This window comes from Eumetopias jubatus, unplaced genomic scaffold, assembly GCF_037043125.1.
Source record: "Eumetopias jubatus isolate StellerSeaLion01/CBP00866 unplaced genomic scaffold, mEumJub1_p1.0 scaffold_14, whole genome shotgun sequence".
Classification (NCBI taxonomy): domain Eukaryota; kingdom Metazoa; phylum Chordata; class Mammalia; order Carnivora; family Otariidae; genus Eumetopias; species Eumetopias jubatus.
Genome location: NW_028274820.1, coordinates 96,290,946 through 96,308,286, shown reverse-complemented (window position 1 = coordinate 96,308,286; position 17,341 = coordinate 96,290,946). Strand labels below are relative to the sequence as shown.

General features: G+C 43.1%; 1 protein-coding gene across 1 annotated transcript; it reads right to left on the bottom strand.

Moving 5' to 3' along the window:
• Nucleotides 1–2,233: 2,233 nt before the first annotated feature.
• LOC114211622 (uncharacterized) lies at nt 2,234–16,231 on the bottom strand. Its single transcript, XM_088018394.1, has 4 exons — nt 15,978–16,231; nt 15,545–15,878; nt 2,788–2,914; nt 2,234–2,705 (listed from the first exon to the last, which is right to left on the bottom strand). Exons 1-4 carry the CDS (start codon nt 16,105–16,107, stop codon nt 2,238–2,240), a joined length of 1,059 nt encoding a protein of 352 aa, XP_087874520.1. The 5' UTR covers nt 16,108–16,231; the 3' UTR covers nt 2,234–2,237.
• Between the last annotated feature and the right edge of the window lie 1,110 nt (nt 16,232–17,341).

Sequence of the window (17,341 nt, the reverse complement as noted above, 5' to 3'; positions counted from 1 at the left end):
TAAATAGTTTTCCTTTGTTCCTATCCTGATGGCAAAGAGAAAGGACAGTGTGCAATGTTTCATCCATGCTCTTAGCACATGAAACTCTCTGTGACATTTTGTTCCAGCCACAAGAGCTCTTTCATTTGTCCTCTAAGCTTTTGCAATAATTATGTTGATTGATTTTGGGTCTTTGTGTGTACATGATCTAACTTATTTCTCCCTGAGAGTCCTCCTAATTACTTTTTCTTCAAGAGAGAGGGTCTGGCCAGTTTATGCCTGCTCTCATGTACAATAAATTATTTCTGTCTGGGAGTTCACCAATTACTGATAGTTCACACTCTTTGACTTTCAAGAAGACTCTTGGAAATATAAATTCTCCCATGACAGGCCACCTAATGAGACTATTTCAATAGGTATGTTCTCACTTCTGAAAGACTCAGTATTAGATTTGACCTTGCATTTTTAATCTCTTAACAGTAAATGGGAAGGTTGTCATCAACCAGGATCTCAAAAAATATCCAAACACGAGTAGCTGCCATTTTATAGCGCTCTGTATGATGGAGAGCCCATGCCTACAGCTGCGTCATCCAAAATACATATTCTGCGCTTGAATTGAGGAGTAGGGATGGGAAGAGATCTATTACTAAACCCAAATAAATCTGTTGGATATTATAGATACCTAATGCAAATAATCTACACAGAACTGCAGAGACCATGGTCTGTTCAACTCCTAATGAGATATAGCTCTGATCACTGACACTGAACAAAGTGCAACATTTCGCCACTTAGTTTTAGATTATTTAAACAGAGAAAAATTATGGCACATAAAGTCAAGACCTTCTTTACTACCCCCTTTGGTTCTTTCTTTCCCTCCATGATATAACCATTATTTTGGGGTCAGTGAATCTTTCTCCTGCTTTTGCTTTTACACTTTTGTTTGCATATGGGTTTTATCCACAACCACCGTCAAAATACATGGCTATATGTGTTGAAAGCCTTTATGTACTTTCCATGGATTAACTTATCTCTAAAAAAATACCACGAGGCTCTTATAATGATTATTCCTGCTTTAAAGATGAGAAAATTGAAAAGATGAGCGATGAAGTAATTGTGCCCACGGTAACATATTTAATAAATGTATAAACTGTCTGTGTGATGATTAGGTCACACAGGTCATATGTGTCCAGGAGGCGGGTTTTAGAGCAGGCGAAGAAAAGGGTCTGGGAGCAGCAGGGAAGAGCCAGGCCGAAGAACACACTGAAATCAGACACGGAAGCAGATTCTGTCCCACCGTAAACATGACAGAAACTGAATCTGATCTTTCAGTTTCCATCTTGAAGAGCAGGACCCCAGAATGGCAAAAAATGGGAGAATGACAAGTGGAATTTGGCTGTATGGCAGAACTCATTGAACCCGAATCTCCTTGGGCAGTCAGAATTCAGGCGTCTCTGCACCAATTGCCAGAGATGCCCCGATAAGGGCTGAGAAGGGTTCAGTACCTAAAATAAGACCGTGGGGAAGAGTAATTATAACCATTCAGAATGGATTGCAGAATGGAATGGAAGTGTCTAGCATAAGTCAGAAGAAGAATACAGGTTCAGGATGTAGGATCAGGAGGAAAGAGGGCAAAGTAAGTGTGTGTAGGTCTGCACACTTGTAGATACTCAGTGTGGAGCCTGTTTTTATTGTCCCAGGGCAGGCAGCCAAAGAGGCCCTACCAGCCCTGAGTCCCACACAGCCTTTGGCTGGCACTGGCCTCTGCTGTCTATCCTCAGGCAGGCCAGGACTCTCCTCAGGCAGGACAGAGACTGATGAACCCCAAGATTCCAGGAGTGGTAGCTGGTGGCTCATGGAATAAGCTGTCTGCTTTGCCCATATTTGAGATGCTCTTTGAACAGAATGAAAAGGCCCCACATAAACATTAAGTTACATTAACCTTAGAAAGGAATGTCCACAGTCACAGTGAAGAGGCTTCTGTTACAATCAGGAAAACTTGTGCTGGTGGTGGGGGATTCTATTAATACCCAGTGTTAGTAGAGAATGAAAAGGACCGAGGAGTTGTGAAGACATCAGTTATCAGGAGCGCCTACCATTCGGATGGGCATGGCAAATGCAGGAAGGCAGGAAAATCTACAGGGTGTGTCATTAAAGTCTATCTGACATGTGGTGAGTTCTGAGCTCGCAACTTGTCAGGAATCCCTGAAACCCATTTCCTAAGTTATTTCCCACATAAGATTTTCTATGTTGCTACCTTATCATTTTCTGTCGTTGTCAGGCCCCCAAACCCACTCATTTATCCTGGTGAAGGAGCAGGAGAGACCTCTACCCAGGACAGCTGGGGGCTGGAGGCAGAAGGGGAAGCTTGAGGGTTTCTCCATCGGGAGGGGGTGACTCGGCAGCACTGTGTCTACACTGCTGGCACACAGGTACGTGGCTGAGTCTTCGAGTTCTGTGCGCTTGATCTTCAGGGTGGAGGATGATTTGTCAGGCATCTCTGCTGAGAACCGTTTCTCGGGCATCCCCGAGTCATCTACAGGATCTTGATTGTTGAAAGAGATCAGCAGCTCTGGTCCCTGCCCTGAGGTCCATCTATACCAGTAAAGGCCTGCGTGACCAGAAATAGGCTTGCATCTCAGGATTACTTCTTGTCCCACCTTTGTCACCTTGTGCCTGGGTGTCTGGATGACTCCAGCATCTGTAAACTCCGTGGAAGGGGACAGAATCTGGGGACAGAATCAGAAAAATATTGGAGTCACACAGGGAAACCCAGAATGAGAATGTTACATTTTCTGGGGACTCACTTACCCCTAGGAGACAAAGGACCCCTAAGAGACAGAGGGCCGGGGTGCCCATTGCAGGGTGAAGGCAGATGTGGAACAGCCCAGACCAGGGCCCTTGTGAGCATGAGCAGAGTTGCGAGTTTGGGGAGAATCTATCTCCACGAGATGTGTCTGTCAGTGACATCACTAAATAAGCCGCCACCCACAACTCAGGAGCTCCCTGCAGAGGAGGCTACGTCTCTGAGAGATGAATCAGGCACAACTGAACCCAATTACAGCTGCCCTGAGATACAGATTTATGCAACCAGAGCCTACCAGCTATCCCATTTGAACCTAAACTCCAAGTATTTGCAGATAACTTCATTGTCTCCCTGCAAGCCAGCTTCTCTGCAAGCTCTCATACTCCCCTCACCTGTGGTTAAAGGCTCCTGGTCATATACACATGCTCAGAACCATCCATCAGTTAGTTAGGAGTTAGGCTCTGAGCACTCCAGAAAAAACAATACCATCTGCATTGTTAGGGCTCCAGGGGCTGAATTGATGAGAACTGATTCAATCTGAAAGCTCTTACTTGCAGTGAAAAACCTTTCTGAGTTTATTTATCCTTGAGCTCTGTTAAATTCCCAAGGCCCATGGGATAGAATCTTCCACACTTCTCTATCCCCACCATGAAATAAGTGGAGGATTTTCTCATTCTTGAAGACGTGCAAATAAAATTCTCTAGAGTTGATTTAAATATATTCTTACTCCTAGAAAAGCTCATTGTTTTTAAATCAATAACACTGAACCTTTCCCTCTAAAAGGGGTCTGATGCCACAAACCCACTTCTGCTCATGGTAAAGGTTATGGAGAGCAGAGAGAAGCGTTTTTTGGGTTGGTCAGTTAAGTTGTTAATCAAGAAGAAGGACCAGTTCAAGTCTGTATTTTGTGGTTAGCATAGAGATGTACTGTTGAGTCCCCTGAATCTAAGGACCACATGCTAATTTTATTATTATTTTTTAAAGATTTTATTTATTTGAGAGAGAGAGAGAGAGAGAGAGAGCACGTGAGAGAGAGAGAAAGCATGAGCAGGGAGGGGCAGAGGGAGAGGGAGAAGCAGACTCCCTGCTGAGCAGGGAGCCAGACACGGGGCTCGATCCCAGGACCCTAGGATCATGACCTGAGCTGAAGGCAGACGCTTAACCCACTGAGCCACCCAGGCGCCCCGACACATGCTAATTTCAAAAAGCAGATATTTTTCAGACTGGATTATGTTACCTGAGGTACCTGTTTGTCTATTGGTTTCTATTGGATCCAGAATGTAAATCTCTGGCCATTATTCTGTTTCCAAAAAGATCATTGTTTGCTCTTTCCTTGTTACCGTGTACCTAGGTGTGGTAGACAGAACGATGGCTCCCCACAGATGTCCATGTCCCATCCCCGGAATTGTGGGTGTGTTATATTACATAACAAGGGGGAATGAAGGTTCCAAATGGAATTAAGGCTGCTGATCAGCGGACCTCAATACAGGGAGTGTATACTGAAATTTAAAGGTGGGCCCAATATAATCCCAAGGGTCCTAACATGTGGAAGAAGGAGGAAGAGTCAGAGTCAGAGTCAGAGTGATAATAGCACGAGAACAGCCTCGACCGGCCATTGCCGGCTTGGAAGATGGAAGGGCTCTATGAGCCAAGGAAGGGTGGTGGCCTAGAGGTTGAAAAAGGCAAGAAAACAGTGTCCTTAGAGCCCCTATGACCCTGCTGACACCTTAATTTTAACCCCAGTTAGATCCATTTTGGACTCCCGACTCGCAAAACTGTGAGATAACAAATCCGTATTCTTTTGGGCCATAAAACATGTGGTAATTTGTTAGAGCAGCAATAGGAATTGAATAAATTACAGTATCCATGGGACTGGGGCAGAAGAGGCAGTACAGGATACAAGATAAGGTTAGGGGGAGAGACTGATACACAATCACATAGAAAGAACCTGAAATCAGGCCAAGGAAGGTCCAGGCAAAACCTTCTTATCTCTTATCCCCAGACATCATCTGCTTCCAGGGGGCACATGGGAATCTGGAGCAAATGGTAAAGTCAAAAGTACATTGTGGCATCTTCCTGGTGAGAACAGAAGACCTTGGGGAGAAATTCTGTTGTTCTGGCCCACCCCAGTCCCTGCTTGGAAAGTGCATTTGCGGGTGGTGTCCCCGCGACTGCCAGCTCCCTGGGGCCAGGGTCCCTCTGATGTGGTCCAAGGTAGCATCTGCAGGTCTCCCTGCTTTACCAGCTGCAGAACCACAGAGCAGATGGGCTGGCCGGGGTTGGTTTGGGTCAGGCTCGCTAAAGTTTCTCTGACACTCAGCTTTTCCCAGCCCAGAACATGCAAACCTCACCAGCCCCAGCTCCGTGAGCTCCCACACCTTCAGCAAACCACAACAAGCATACCTGCCATTCAGAGTCCAGTTCAGAACAAAAGTGTCTCCATAAAATAGAGGAAGGAGCCTTGGTCTTTAATTCCTTCATTCTCAGCCAGCATTCAAGGTATCTGCAATTCCCTGAATCTAAACCCAGCCCCATGGTTTAACCCTTAAACCCTCTCCTTCCAGGGGGCTTGTTCAGCCCTTCTGGACTCTAGATGACAGTGAAGCCACAGTGCCTCCTAGTGGCCAATGGGAAGAAACAGCACAGATGTGTTCTCTTGTCAGGACGGAAGTGGAGTTGTGCCTTGTTTCATTGAGTACAAGGGGTATGGGTGTATGATTTGTTAGTATTAGAGGGTCAACAGCTAATATTGTCTTATTGTGGCCTAAGATGGAACCGATAGTTAGACATTGGAGCCATACAGGTGGACATGATAATGTCCTTTTTGATGATATTGGTAAATACCAAAATAATGGTAAATAATGGGGCTCAGATGTGAAACCCAATGGTCTGGCTAACACTATACTGAGTCGGAATTTAACTCATTTTCTCTCTCCTCCAAACTGCAGTCTACCTAGTATGAAAAATAAAGTTCTCCACTAATCTTAGTTCATGCTGAGAAAACACCAAGGAATCGATCTCTTGTCTAGGTACCAGGAGGAAAGCACAAAGATGAGGAGAGACTAAAGAAAGATGAAGAAATTAAATGAGATCACTTATTTCCCTTCCCATATAGAAAAGTCGATAAGGAATGGGAAGATTAGAACAGAAGTATTAGTAGGCCCACCCGCGTAGCTCAGTTTGTTAATTAAGCGTCTGCCTTCAGCTCAGGTCCTGATCCCTGGGTCCTGGGATCAAGTTCCACGTCTCCCTCTCCCTCTGCCCGTCCCCTCTGCTTGTTCTCTCTCTCTCAAATAAGTAAATAAAATCTTAAAAAAAGAACAGGAGTATTACTTTAGGGAAATCTCCCAAAATGGGGAATGTGGAATAAAGTGATGTCTCAGGAGACTGGGTTTAAGTGGGGAAGATGGAGCCACTTGTTAGTTATTTTCCCAATTCCAGCCACTGCTCCTTGGGTGTACTCGTGAAAAACCGGCTCAAACGCATCACGACAGTGCAGCAATTAAATGAGTTCCAAGTCCATTCTGTGTTCTCTGCTCAAGTCTAAATATTCACTCCTTTTTCTATTTCCTGTCCTGCCACATGGTCCAATGACATGCCAGAGGTTATGGATAAAAGTAAAAAAGAACATAAAAGTACTCCAATAATACTCCAATGACAAATACTCCAATAATAAAATGACAAAAAACAAATGTCTCAATTTGACTATAAATACCCTTTACATTTTAAAAAAATTCTCTAGTTGAAATTAAAGTTTAAGTATAACATCTCTATGCCATTTAAGTTAAATACAAAGAAATTATAGACTAAGAATCTACTATTAATGCATTTTGATTTAAAATTCTAAATAAGGAGCACCTGGGTGGCTCAGTCATTAAGTGTCTGCCTTCGGCTCAGGTCACGATCCCAGGGTGCTGGGATCGAGCCCAGCATTGGGCTCCCTGCTCTGCGGGAAGCCTGCTTCTCCCTTTCCCACTCCCCCTGCTTGTGTTCCCTCTCTCGCTATGTGTCTGTCTGTCAAATAAATAAATAAAATCTTTAAAAAAATAAAATAAAATTCTAAATAAAATTCCTTGACCTCAGTCCCTAGAATTATAAATAAGAGCTCTCAAATCAATCCTTCTGTTGTTCCCCAAATAGTTGGGTGAAATGACAACATCAAAAACCTCAGTTAATTAATGTCTCAAAAATATAGTGGGAGACACAAGGCTGGAATCTTGGAGAAGGTGAGTGGCTGGAGAGGACAGCATAACAGTCTCTTTTTGCCTTTGGGGGCATTTGCCTACCCCGACTCAGTGCTCACGAGACTGACTCACTGGCCAGAGGGACAAAAATCAAAGTCCAGAATGTACCAAATGTACATGAATTAACAGATTCAAAGTAAAGATGAGATAGAGATAAATCTGTTCTCTAGGTGACCCAGGCCACCTCAAGCCTTGAATTCTGATTCAGGTGGCCCCAGGTTGTTTATACCCCCATGCACTTGGCAGAAGCAAAATGAAATTCTCTCTGGAGGAAGATCTGTCCAACCCAGCAAAAATTTATTTCTACAAATCTAGTGTCTGGCACAAAGCCAAAGATAATTGGATTCATAAGGAAAAATACAAACACCATGAAAATACAAACATCATGACTGAGAAGGAGCAGAAAAAGAAAATCGACAAAAATAGCCCCACAAAGATGTCAGATGTGAAAATATTCAGACAGACTCTGAAACAACTATGTTTCCTATCTATGAAGAGATAAAGGACAATCTCAGAAAATGTTATTAGGCTGAGTAACTATAAAATATAGCAAATAAACAAAGAAAAAAGGAGACAAACAAAAAAACAGAGTCTCAAATGTAGAGAACAAACTGATGGTCACCAGGAGGCAGGTGAGTGGGGCGATGGGGGAAATAGGTGATGGGGATGAAGAGCGCACTTATCATGATGAGCACTGAGTAATGTGTAGAATTGTTGAATCACTGTATTGTACACCTGAAACTAATATAACATGGTATGTTAATTTACTGGAGATATATATATCAGCAGACTGGAAAAATAACCAAATAAAAATTCTGGCACAGAGATGGTGGATAGTTGTATTCATCAATGACTGAAGTTGTCAGACGAGTAAACTGGATGAAGACACGGGCAGAGCTGTGCACCAGATAAATGGACGTAAATTATGACTCACCTCTTGGTTGGATAAGGAAGGAAGTAAAACCACAGGGGCTGAGGGGCAGTAACAGTGTTTTGAGGGAAATCTCAGGAAGCTGCTTACTAAAGAGTTCTAACCAATGGTTCAGAACGATGGCCACTACTCTCTTAGGGAATCTGACAGAATTTATAGTGGAGGATATGGATCTCAACACAAAGGTTGTTAATTGAAGAGTTAATCTGAGGGCATAAGTGGATCGGGGGCAACTGGTTGTTTCAGAAGTTCTTACTAAGGAATATTTAATGCGCGAGGGAGCTATTTTGATGTGCTAAGGCAGCCAGCTGGAGATGCCCTCAAAGTCTCTGAACTAGCTGGCTCAAGCCCGGGGCACAGTGCTGAACTGTGTTGGTTACTTTGAAGAGTTAGATCACTCTGGAGAAAGAATTCATTTTGAGCCAAGATTTGGGACTCGATGCCAGGATATCCATTGGTGTGTATTCCTTTGAAGTCGGAGAAGGGCTGAATAATACAGCTGAAATTATCAACACCATCATCATTAACAACACCAGGAGAACAGGAAAAAAATGTTCTCCAAGCACATACTGTGTTGAGACTTTGCTGCAGAAAACTTCCCACAGCAAGCTGGAGAGCAATTCGAATAATTTAGACAGTGGTAAGAACCACAGAGGGAGAGCCTGCTGTTAGCTACTCTCGAAGATTTGCCATCTGTATTATTAGAGTTTATTGCGTATGTTTTGTGATTGCGTATTTTCATAGGGGAACAGCCATCACTGGCCCTTGGGGCCTGAGTGTATGACCAGTCACGTCCAGTTTGGGATCCTTGAGTTATCCCCAAGAAGTGCTTCTAAATCTGAGTCATAATTATTTTCAAACAACATTTTCAGTCCTCCTGTCTTCCCTTTATAGGAATCATAGCTTATCTCTGCAAGCCCACTTCTATCCCTCGCATAATGAAGGATAAGGTAAGGCCTCCGTCTAGAGCTTCTGTGAGCTGACTAGAAAGGGGAATCATAATGTTTTGTGCGCAGAAAGGAAGTGCTTCTGGGATGCTGTGGCTAAGTTAGCTGCTGGCACAGAAATACAAAATCGAGTCCCCACCTCAGCAGGCTAGATCTTGAGGGTAGAGTCTACTCCTTTGGGCCTCTCTGCAGAAAATCAATTCTGAGGCAGCTGTGAATCATCTAATATGGCCTCATCCTCAAATGCAATCAGAAGCCCCAGGCCCTGTCCCAGGTCTGTCGATACTGGTAAAGGATTCTGTGGCCAGAAATAGGATCACACCACAAAAAGCCATGGCCTGTTTTTTTCTGTGATCTTATGTCTGGGAGCCTGGGCGGCTCCACCTTCTACAAATTCTGTGGGGAGAAAAGAATTTGAAAATGGAAAAAAAAAAAAAAAAAGAAAGAGTGGAGTAATCACTGGAAAGATAACATGCAGAGAGATCTTAGTGTTCTAAGGACTCACCCACCCTCCAGAAGACAGAAGGCAACTCAGTGGAGGAGCCTGGTGCCCCGGGCAGGGTCAGGACGGGAACGGGAGGTTCACCAGGTCAACGTCCTTGTGAACATGAGCAGAGGAGGATGGGCATCCCTGTTGTCCCCAGGAAGCAGTTCCTGTCGTGACATGAGTGTCTCTGCAAATGGCCACAGACTTAGAAACCAAGTGTTACAAACTAAACCAAATCTAGGAGGTTATTGAACGTATCTGTAGACTGTGTGTACGTTTATCCAAGTGTCTTCACGCATTGTTCCATCGTTCCAGGGTGTGAGTGATGGGGTTGACCACCACGCCTCTACATTTCCCACCACCTTCTCATTCTGCTGGATGTTTCCACTTCGATGTATCAAAGACAACTCACCGTGAACTATAATGTCACAACCTCTTTGTATTTTCTGGAATCATCCTTCCCTCTGGACATTTTTCTTTCACCACGCTCTCCATTCTCCCAGTCACACGAGCTTAGACAGGATGCAGGCTGGGGAAATTGCTACAGCATTATCCTAGAAGCACATGGAACTAAGTGACACACTCAAAGGTAACGGAATAAAATGATCCCTGAGTGCAGGTTAAGGTGGAAGCTTTTATTCCATCTGAAGGTCAAAGACTAGTTTCCTCCTTGCTTGCTCCAATCTCCACGGTGCTTTATGTACCAAGGTCTTCATCATGGGGCTTCCTATACATCTAGTTCATCAATGTAGCATCTTCAGTCTTATCTGGGAAGGCTGGAAAACTCTCTAATCCCTGAAAATACCAGAGTGGATACGATAACAATAAATACAAAACAGAACAGACCTTCTGGAATCTTAAAAAACTTCTAGAGTAATAGAACTGAATTCAGTGGTTAGTATCTGGCTTCCTTCTTCTTCTTTTTAAACAGGGCAACATTAGCTATAAACACACTTCCTTCCCTTGTCTGGGTGGTGAGCTAGGAAGTGCGGGAGGGTTGGAGAGGGTCCTGCTAGTTGGTATGAAGGGACAAAATGAGAACATGTGTGTCCAGAGAGGTGGGAACAGTATAGCCGTGGGCTCAGATATATTCTGCTGAGTCTCAAAAACTTAGGGCTTACATGTCAAGGTTATCAAGTGAAGACCCAGAGATGGGGAATTACCAGATCCACCTGTTTCTCTCACAAATTTCTCTCTCATCGAGTAAAAAAGCAGTTGACCTGAGCCCAGCTTAGTTGGCACCAGTTGATAACTCCAATATGGAGAGATTTTTTCACATCAAGATATCACTACTTATTCCGACCTGTGACCAGGGGTTAAAGAAATTGAGGTCTGCCGGTCCCAGGAAAGGCACCCCCCATGTGTTCCCAGGCCTCGCTTGCCTCCTGGGCAGCCCAGCTGATGAAATCTATGACCATCTGTAGTGCCTCACTAGAATCAGGCGAGTATTAGAGCTCATGAGGGCCAGCGCGCACGAGGGACCGTGCTTGTGAGGGACAACAGAGCTTGTGAGGGACGGAGCTTGGGAGGGTAAAACCTCTCAGCTCCATCTGATCCCCTTGTCTCCTCATTAGGCAGATATATGCTGTTCAACCACAACTCGGGGACGCACTTGTTTTCTTCTGTTTACAGTCAGGTCAGCTTCCCACCTTGTGAGTTTTTTACTAACCTTTAGGATGTTCCAACTCTCTTGACGCAGAGAAAATGGCCCTATACATTTGCTGAAAGGCCTCTTGGCATTCACTGCGGGTTAAATTTTGTGCTCATCTCAGAGATATAGAGCTGTTTTGTCTTCAAGCTATGAATTGTCTTGTCTTTGGGGACGTCTTTTCAATCTTACCCTCTTGCCTGCGTGGAAAATACACTATAGAGCTGCAAGAGGTCTTCTCTTATAGACTTATTTCATTGTAACTACAGAATGTCTCAGAGATTAAATTAAAAATGAATATAATAAATACCATCACACTGAAATAATGCCAATATTGTGGGATCTTAAGATCTTTTCCTTCAACAAACAATGAATCATGGAACACTGCACCAAAAACTAATGATGTAATATATGGTGATTAACATAACAATAAAAAAATTTAAAAAAAAAGATCTTTTCCTTCAACTTTTCACCTATGGGAAAGCTGAAAGAATGGTAAAATGAACAGAACAATAAATTGTACATCTGTACACCAATTGCTGACATTTTGTAACATTTGCTCTATCTCTTTGTATACATTTTACCTTTAACTTCTGGAACATTTTATCCTTAGTAATTCAGTTGGTCTCTCCTATAAAAAGAGGACATTCTCCTACATAATCAGAAATGCCAGCATTGCAATCAAAACAATATTATTATCTAATATATACTTCACATTCAACCTCCTCCAGCTGTCCTAAAAGTGTCCCTTCAAGATTTTGAATTTTTCTCCTCTGGGACAAAATTAAAGATCATGTTGTTGATCAACTTGGTTGTCAGGTCTCTTTAGTCACTTTTAAAAAGGCATCTCCCCGTGAGAGACTATGGATTCTGAGAAACAAACTGAGGGTTCTAGAGGGGAGGGTGGTGGGGGGACGGGTTAGCCCGGTGATGGGTATTAAGGAGGTCACGTGTTGAATGGAGCACTGGGTGTTATATGCAAACAATGAATCATGGAACACTACATCAAAAACTAATGATGTAATATATGGTGACTAATGTAACATAATAAAATAAAATAAAAAATAAATAAAATAGGCATCTCCGTCATCAACTTATCTATAATGGTTTTCATGACTTTGATTTTTTGAAGAGCCCAGCCTGCTGACCAGTTAAATGGCCCACAGTCAGAATTCCTGCATTATTACAAGTTAAATATCTTGGTAAGTATAGACTGTATGTGATGTGTAGATAATGCTCCTAGTACTTTCTCTGCCCTGGATCTGGAAGAAGTAATTTCTGCCCTGTCCCTTCTATTGAGGAATAACCTTTAGAAATCAAGTACTCTGCAATGGGATTGCTCATTGGTACTGGAAGCACAACCTACAAGGAAAATAAAACAATTAGCTGGTTTTTTAATTGTTTCCTAGACCTTTCCATGGATAGAATTAGGAACTACATCATCTTTAAATTATAAGTTCATATGGATACCTCCAATTCAAATCAAAACAAATTTCTTCCTCATCTTTCCCTGTTTTGTTTTTTATTATTATACCTCCCTTCTCTTAGTAGGAATCCTGGTTCCCCACAATATTGGTGAATTCACTCATTTGTCTCTTCTATAGTATATTACAAAGGTTTCAGGAGTACGACATGCACTGAAAATATAACCAGCAACCAATCTCCCAAGTGAACTTTATCCTCAATCTCATTGAGCCTCATCACAGTAACACTACTAAAATATAAAGACAAAGAGAAACTCTGAAAGACGACCAGACAAAAAAGACATTACTTCCAAAGAAGATTTACAAATGGCCAATGAGTGCATGAAAAGATGCTTACCACCACTAGTCATTAAGGTAATGCAAATCAAAACCACAGTGAGGTTCTACTTCACATTTAACTAGGATGCTGTAGAGAGAGGAGAAGGAAAAAAGTGTTGGTGAGGATGTAGAGAAATTGGAACCCTTCTACATTGCAGATGTAATGTAAAATGGTACAGCTGCTGAGAAAAACAGCTTGACAGTGCCTGAAAAAATTAAACATAGAATTACCGTATGACCCAACAATTCCACCTCTAGGTATATGCCCCAAAGAATAGAAAACAGGAACTCAGATACTTGTAGGCCAATGTTCATTGCAGAATTATTCACAAGAGCCAAAAGGTGAAAACATCTCAAATGTCCATCGACTGTTGAAGGGACATACAAATGCCGTCTATCCATACAATGGGATATTATTTGGCCATAAAAAGGAATGAAGTTCTGATCCAGGCTACAACATGGATGAACCTGGAAAGCATTATGCTCAGTGAAAAAAAAAGCCAGACACGAAAGGAAGAATATGGGGTTTCTATGGGGGCAAATTCATGCAGACAGAAACTAGACTAGAGGTTACTAGGGCCTGATAGGAGAGAGAGGTGAAAATTTTCCAGTCTGGTAAGTTTGAAGTCATAACTTATTTCTGTATACAATACTTTGATTCTAAGTAAGCTTGAGGATCTATCTACATGTTTAGTGGTAATTCATGTTTACTCTTATGTGAATCACCTAGATTAAATATTGCCATTTTTATTGGGTTTTCTTTCTTATTAAGTAATGAGAATTCTTTATTCCTTCTGGATACCATTAGACGAGGTCAGCTATGCCACAGAAAATAAAACAGATCCTAAAATCTCAGTGGTTTAACCAGTGACCGCAGATTTCTCGTGACCACAGAACACAATGTGGCGTGAACAGGTTTCTTCAGTGGTTGTCCACCAAATTACGATCCAGTGAGCCAGGCTGCTTCCATATTATAATTCAGCAATCTATAACTTGTACATTCCGAGTTCATCACAGCATGGGAAAGAGAGTTGAAGGGTGTCTGCACAGAAAGCAGTTAACACAGCGTGAGACTGTTGTGCTCAGAAAGGCTGCTTGCAAGATGGGCCATTGGCTGCCATCTGGGGACTTGGCTGGTAAAGTTATCTGTGCCGATACCAACTTTTCCCAACTAAGAAGGATGGTTCACTTTGCCTAGACTGTTCATGCAAACACGGAGTTTATGCTGAACACCAGATTTCCTTCTGGGAAACTACATTTTTAGTATGTGGTGGGCAGTGAGTGCCCATATGAACAGCCCCCAATAAAAACCTGGCCATTAAGTCCCTAAGGGGCTCCCGTGGCAGAAACACCGTACCCATGTTGCTGCCTTTTTGCCACGGGGGGAAGTGTGAGCTCTGTGTGACCCCTCCACGGAGGAGGAGAGCATAAGGACGCCTGTCTGTGGATTCCTTCAGACTCCACTTGTGTCTTTTCCCCTTGTGATCCGCCACTGAATAGTTACTGTGTCACTAATAACTCTTAGCCCTGACTACAACTAGATGCATCTCCTGTGAATCCTTTCAGCGAATCTCCAAACATGGCGTATACTTGGGGACCCCCAACACAATGCCACAGGACAATTTAAAAGGCAAGGCTTGGAAGAGACTTAGATAATTTTTACACACTTCCCATTGTTCAGAACTTGGTTGTAGGTTCCCAACTCCATAACTGCAAATGACGCTGGTAATTGCGAAGCAGCCATGGGGCTTCGGTGGGCAGGAATGGCGTCTGTCACACCAATTCTTTATCATTGGTTTGCACTCCTTGTGTCTTTTCCCGGTCTGTGGCTTACCTTTTCATTTTCATGGTGTGTTTTGATGCAGAAGAGTTTCATGCGACCGGAATTATAGTTTTCTTTGTGGTTTGTGTTCTTCTGTGTCTCCACTTAAAAAAAAAAAAATCCTTCCTCAAATAAATGCTTAAAAATAGTTTTCCTAATTTATTCTAGTAAAGTTTAAGTTTTACTTTTCATAATTGAAAGTAGACCTGAAATAGATTTTCATATGAGGGATGAAGTAGAGTTCCAGAACTAAGAGGGAGGGGCATATGTTTAGTGAAGAAATAGCCTGTAAAAAAAAAGATTCCAAGGGAAGAAAAGAACATGGTGCATGCAAGGAAATAACTGAACGTGTGTGAGTGTGGCTGGGGCAGACAGAGCCTGGGAGACTGGGCAGGGTGATGGTGGAGAGACGGGGGGAGGGGCAAACATTACAGGACCTTGCAGCTCTATTACCTCACAGAAGAAAGGCAGCCAGTAGCAGAGACCATATGAGTGAAGGTCTATGACTTGTAAGTTGAAGGGTAGCAGAGGCTGGGGAAAGGAGTAAGGAGTAAAGAAGTCACTGAAACTCAGAAGGGACAGAAGAATGTGGGGGCTTTGAGATTATCAAGGGAATCTTCCTGTATCTGAACTAAAGATGCATTTTCCTTCTGCGAGTGGAAAGAGAGGCCAGCAGAAGAGAGAACCAGCAAGCTAAGGATGTTGCGGTGATGTCCAGTCAGGCTGAGACTGGTGTAGGGACGGACTTCAACCCCGAGGGTCATATTGCCCACTGTCGTAAGGCTCTCATGCTGGCAAGAGTTCTGTGACTCCACCAGAGGCAGGGCCTTTTTGGGGCTCAGACCAGGCCTCGTGAGTTCAGGGCAGCTCAGTCTAACTACCCTTTATGTGCAAAGAGGAGGCAGCTGTGCAGCGCTGTGGGGTAACTGTTGGCACAGAAGTACACAGATGTCTGGGAGGAGGCAACAGATAGCAGTATGAGTTGGAAATCCTCCTTATTTGATCTAGACGCATTGTACCCATCGGAGACGTCTCCTTTATCAGTGCTGCCAATATCGATTGAATAATAGATCAGCCTCAGCCCATGTCCCAGGTCTTGTCGATACCAGTACATATAGTCATAGTTCTCTGTCTGGTGACATCCCAGAGTCACCTTCTTTCCTGTGCTCACTATCTTGTATCTTGGACTCTGGGTGATGCCAGCATCCATGTGTCCTGTAATAGAGAGTGACACAGACTAATGTTGTCATCTTGGGAGGAAGGCTTGTGTTGAGGTCTTGGGAATTCCAGGGAAGGAAGCCCACCTGTACTCACCTGCCCACAGGAGACAAAGAGCCACACAGAAGAAGAGCCTGGTGACCATTTCAGGTGAAAGGCAGAATCTCATGTCTTCTAGTTTTGTTTTGGGGAAATAGAACTTGGGCTTCCCGTCACTCAGTGACATCACTGTCCTTGACAAATGCTTGAGCTGCAGAGCTAACCTGCCATACCCCTTTCCCCACAAGAACGAATCATTTCAATATATACAAAGTTGAATGTCTCAGAAGGGGGAGAATTTGTTAGTTTGCTTTTTGAAGAAATCTTATATGTATATATACTCTTCCTCTACCTTTTAGTAAGGAAACTTGTTCCTCTATGAATAATGATACAATTCCTTATTTGCATCCTGTTACAATTTTTTCATAATATTTCTGTAGACTAAGAAAAAGTATTATGATGGTCCTGGTTCTTTGGTGACTTTTCTGCTCAAAATTTGCCTCCAAATACCTTTTAGTTTTTCTCTTTGCCTTAACTCTGGATAATTGGATGTTCAGCCTACAGTGATTTTCTTGTTTAAAATAACCATGTCCAGAAAGTTTTCAAAGTCTCAAGGTCAGGGTCATTGGAATTTGAAGAATTATTTTATGTTGTCTCACAGTGCCCTGAGTGATGGGAGCCCTGCCATCTGTAGTCAGGTCTTTAGGCTCTCACGAGTCAGATTCCTCCCCTTTGTTTCAGACGAGGCCACGGAGCACCAGGCCACATTAGTTCTTAGTTCCATGATTCTGCTTTCCGTGAAAAAAGAGGAAGCTCATTAGCAACGTGGATGAGATATCCATCCATGGGTTTACATGGAATTGTTTTGTCTCCATTCAGAAGGTCTTGCACCCACCCAATGGGTGCATATAGATCGAACCACACATTTGCTCTAGTGTCAGACTTACAGCTAGTCAATATCAGTACACACTGTTATTTCCTAGATAGGTCATATCTCAGTGTGAAGCTTCTCTATTCCTGTGGCTGCATTCTTGACATACTCTTCCTGGGTAATTCCAACAATCACACAGCAGTGAGAAAGGACATGGAATCAGAAATCTGACACAAGGAGTGCCTCACAGAAAGGCTTGTGGCCGGGGCCTGGAAAACCCAGGAAGTACTCTCCCCTTATGCACAGGACTCACCTGGTCCCAGGAGATTAAGAACCACACAGCAAATAAGTCTACTTCCCATGGCTGGGTCGGTACAAAAAAAGGGGGGATTTATTCAGCTAGGACTCACATTCTTTGGGGTAGGGTACATGGGATCTCAGAGATCTAAGGATTGTTCTCATAATAGAGTATGATCTACTCAGAGTATCAATATCCTTAATGATACCTAATTTCTTTAGGGGGATAAGCATTTACCAGGAATATTTCTTT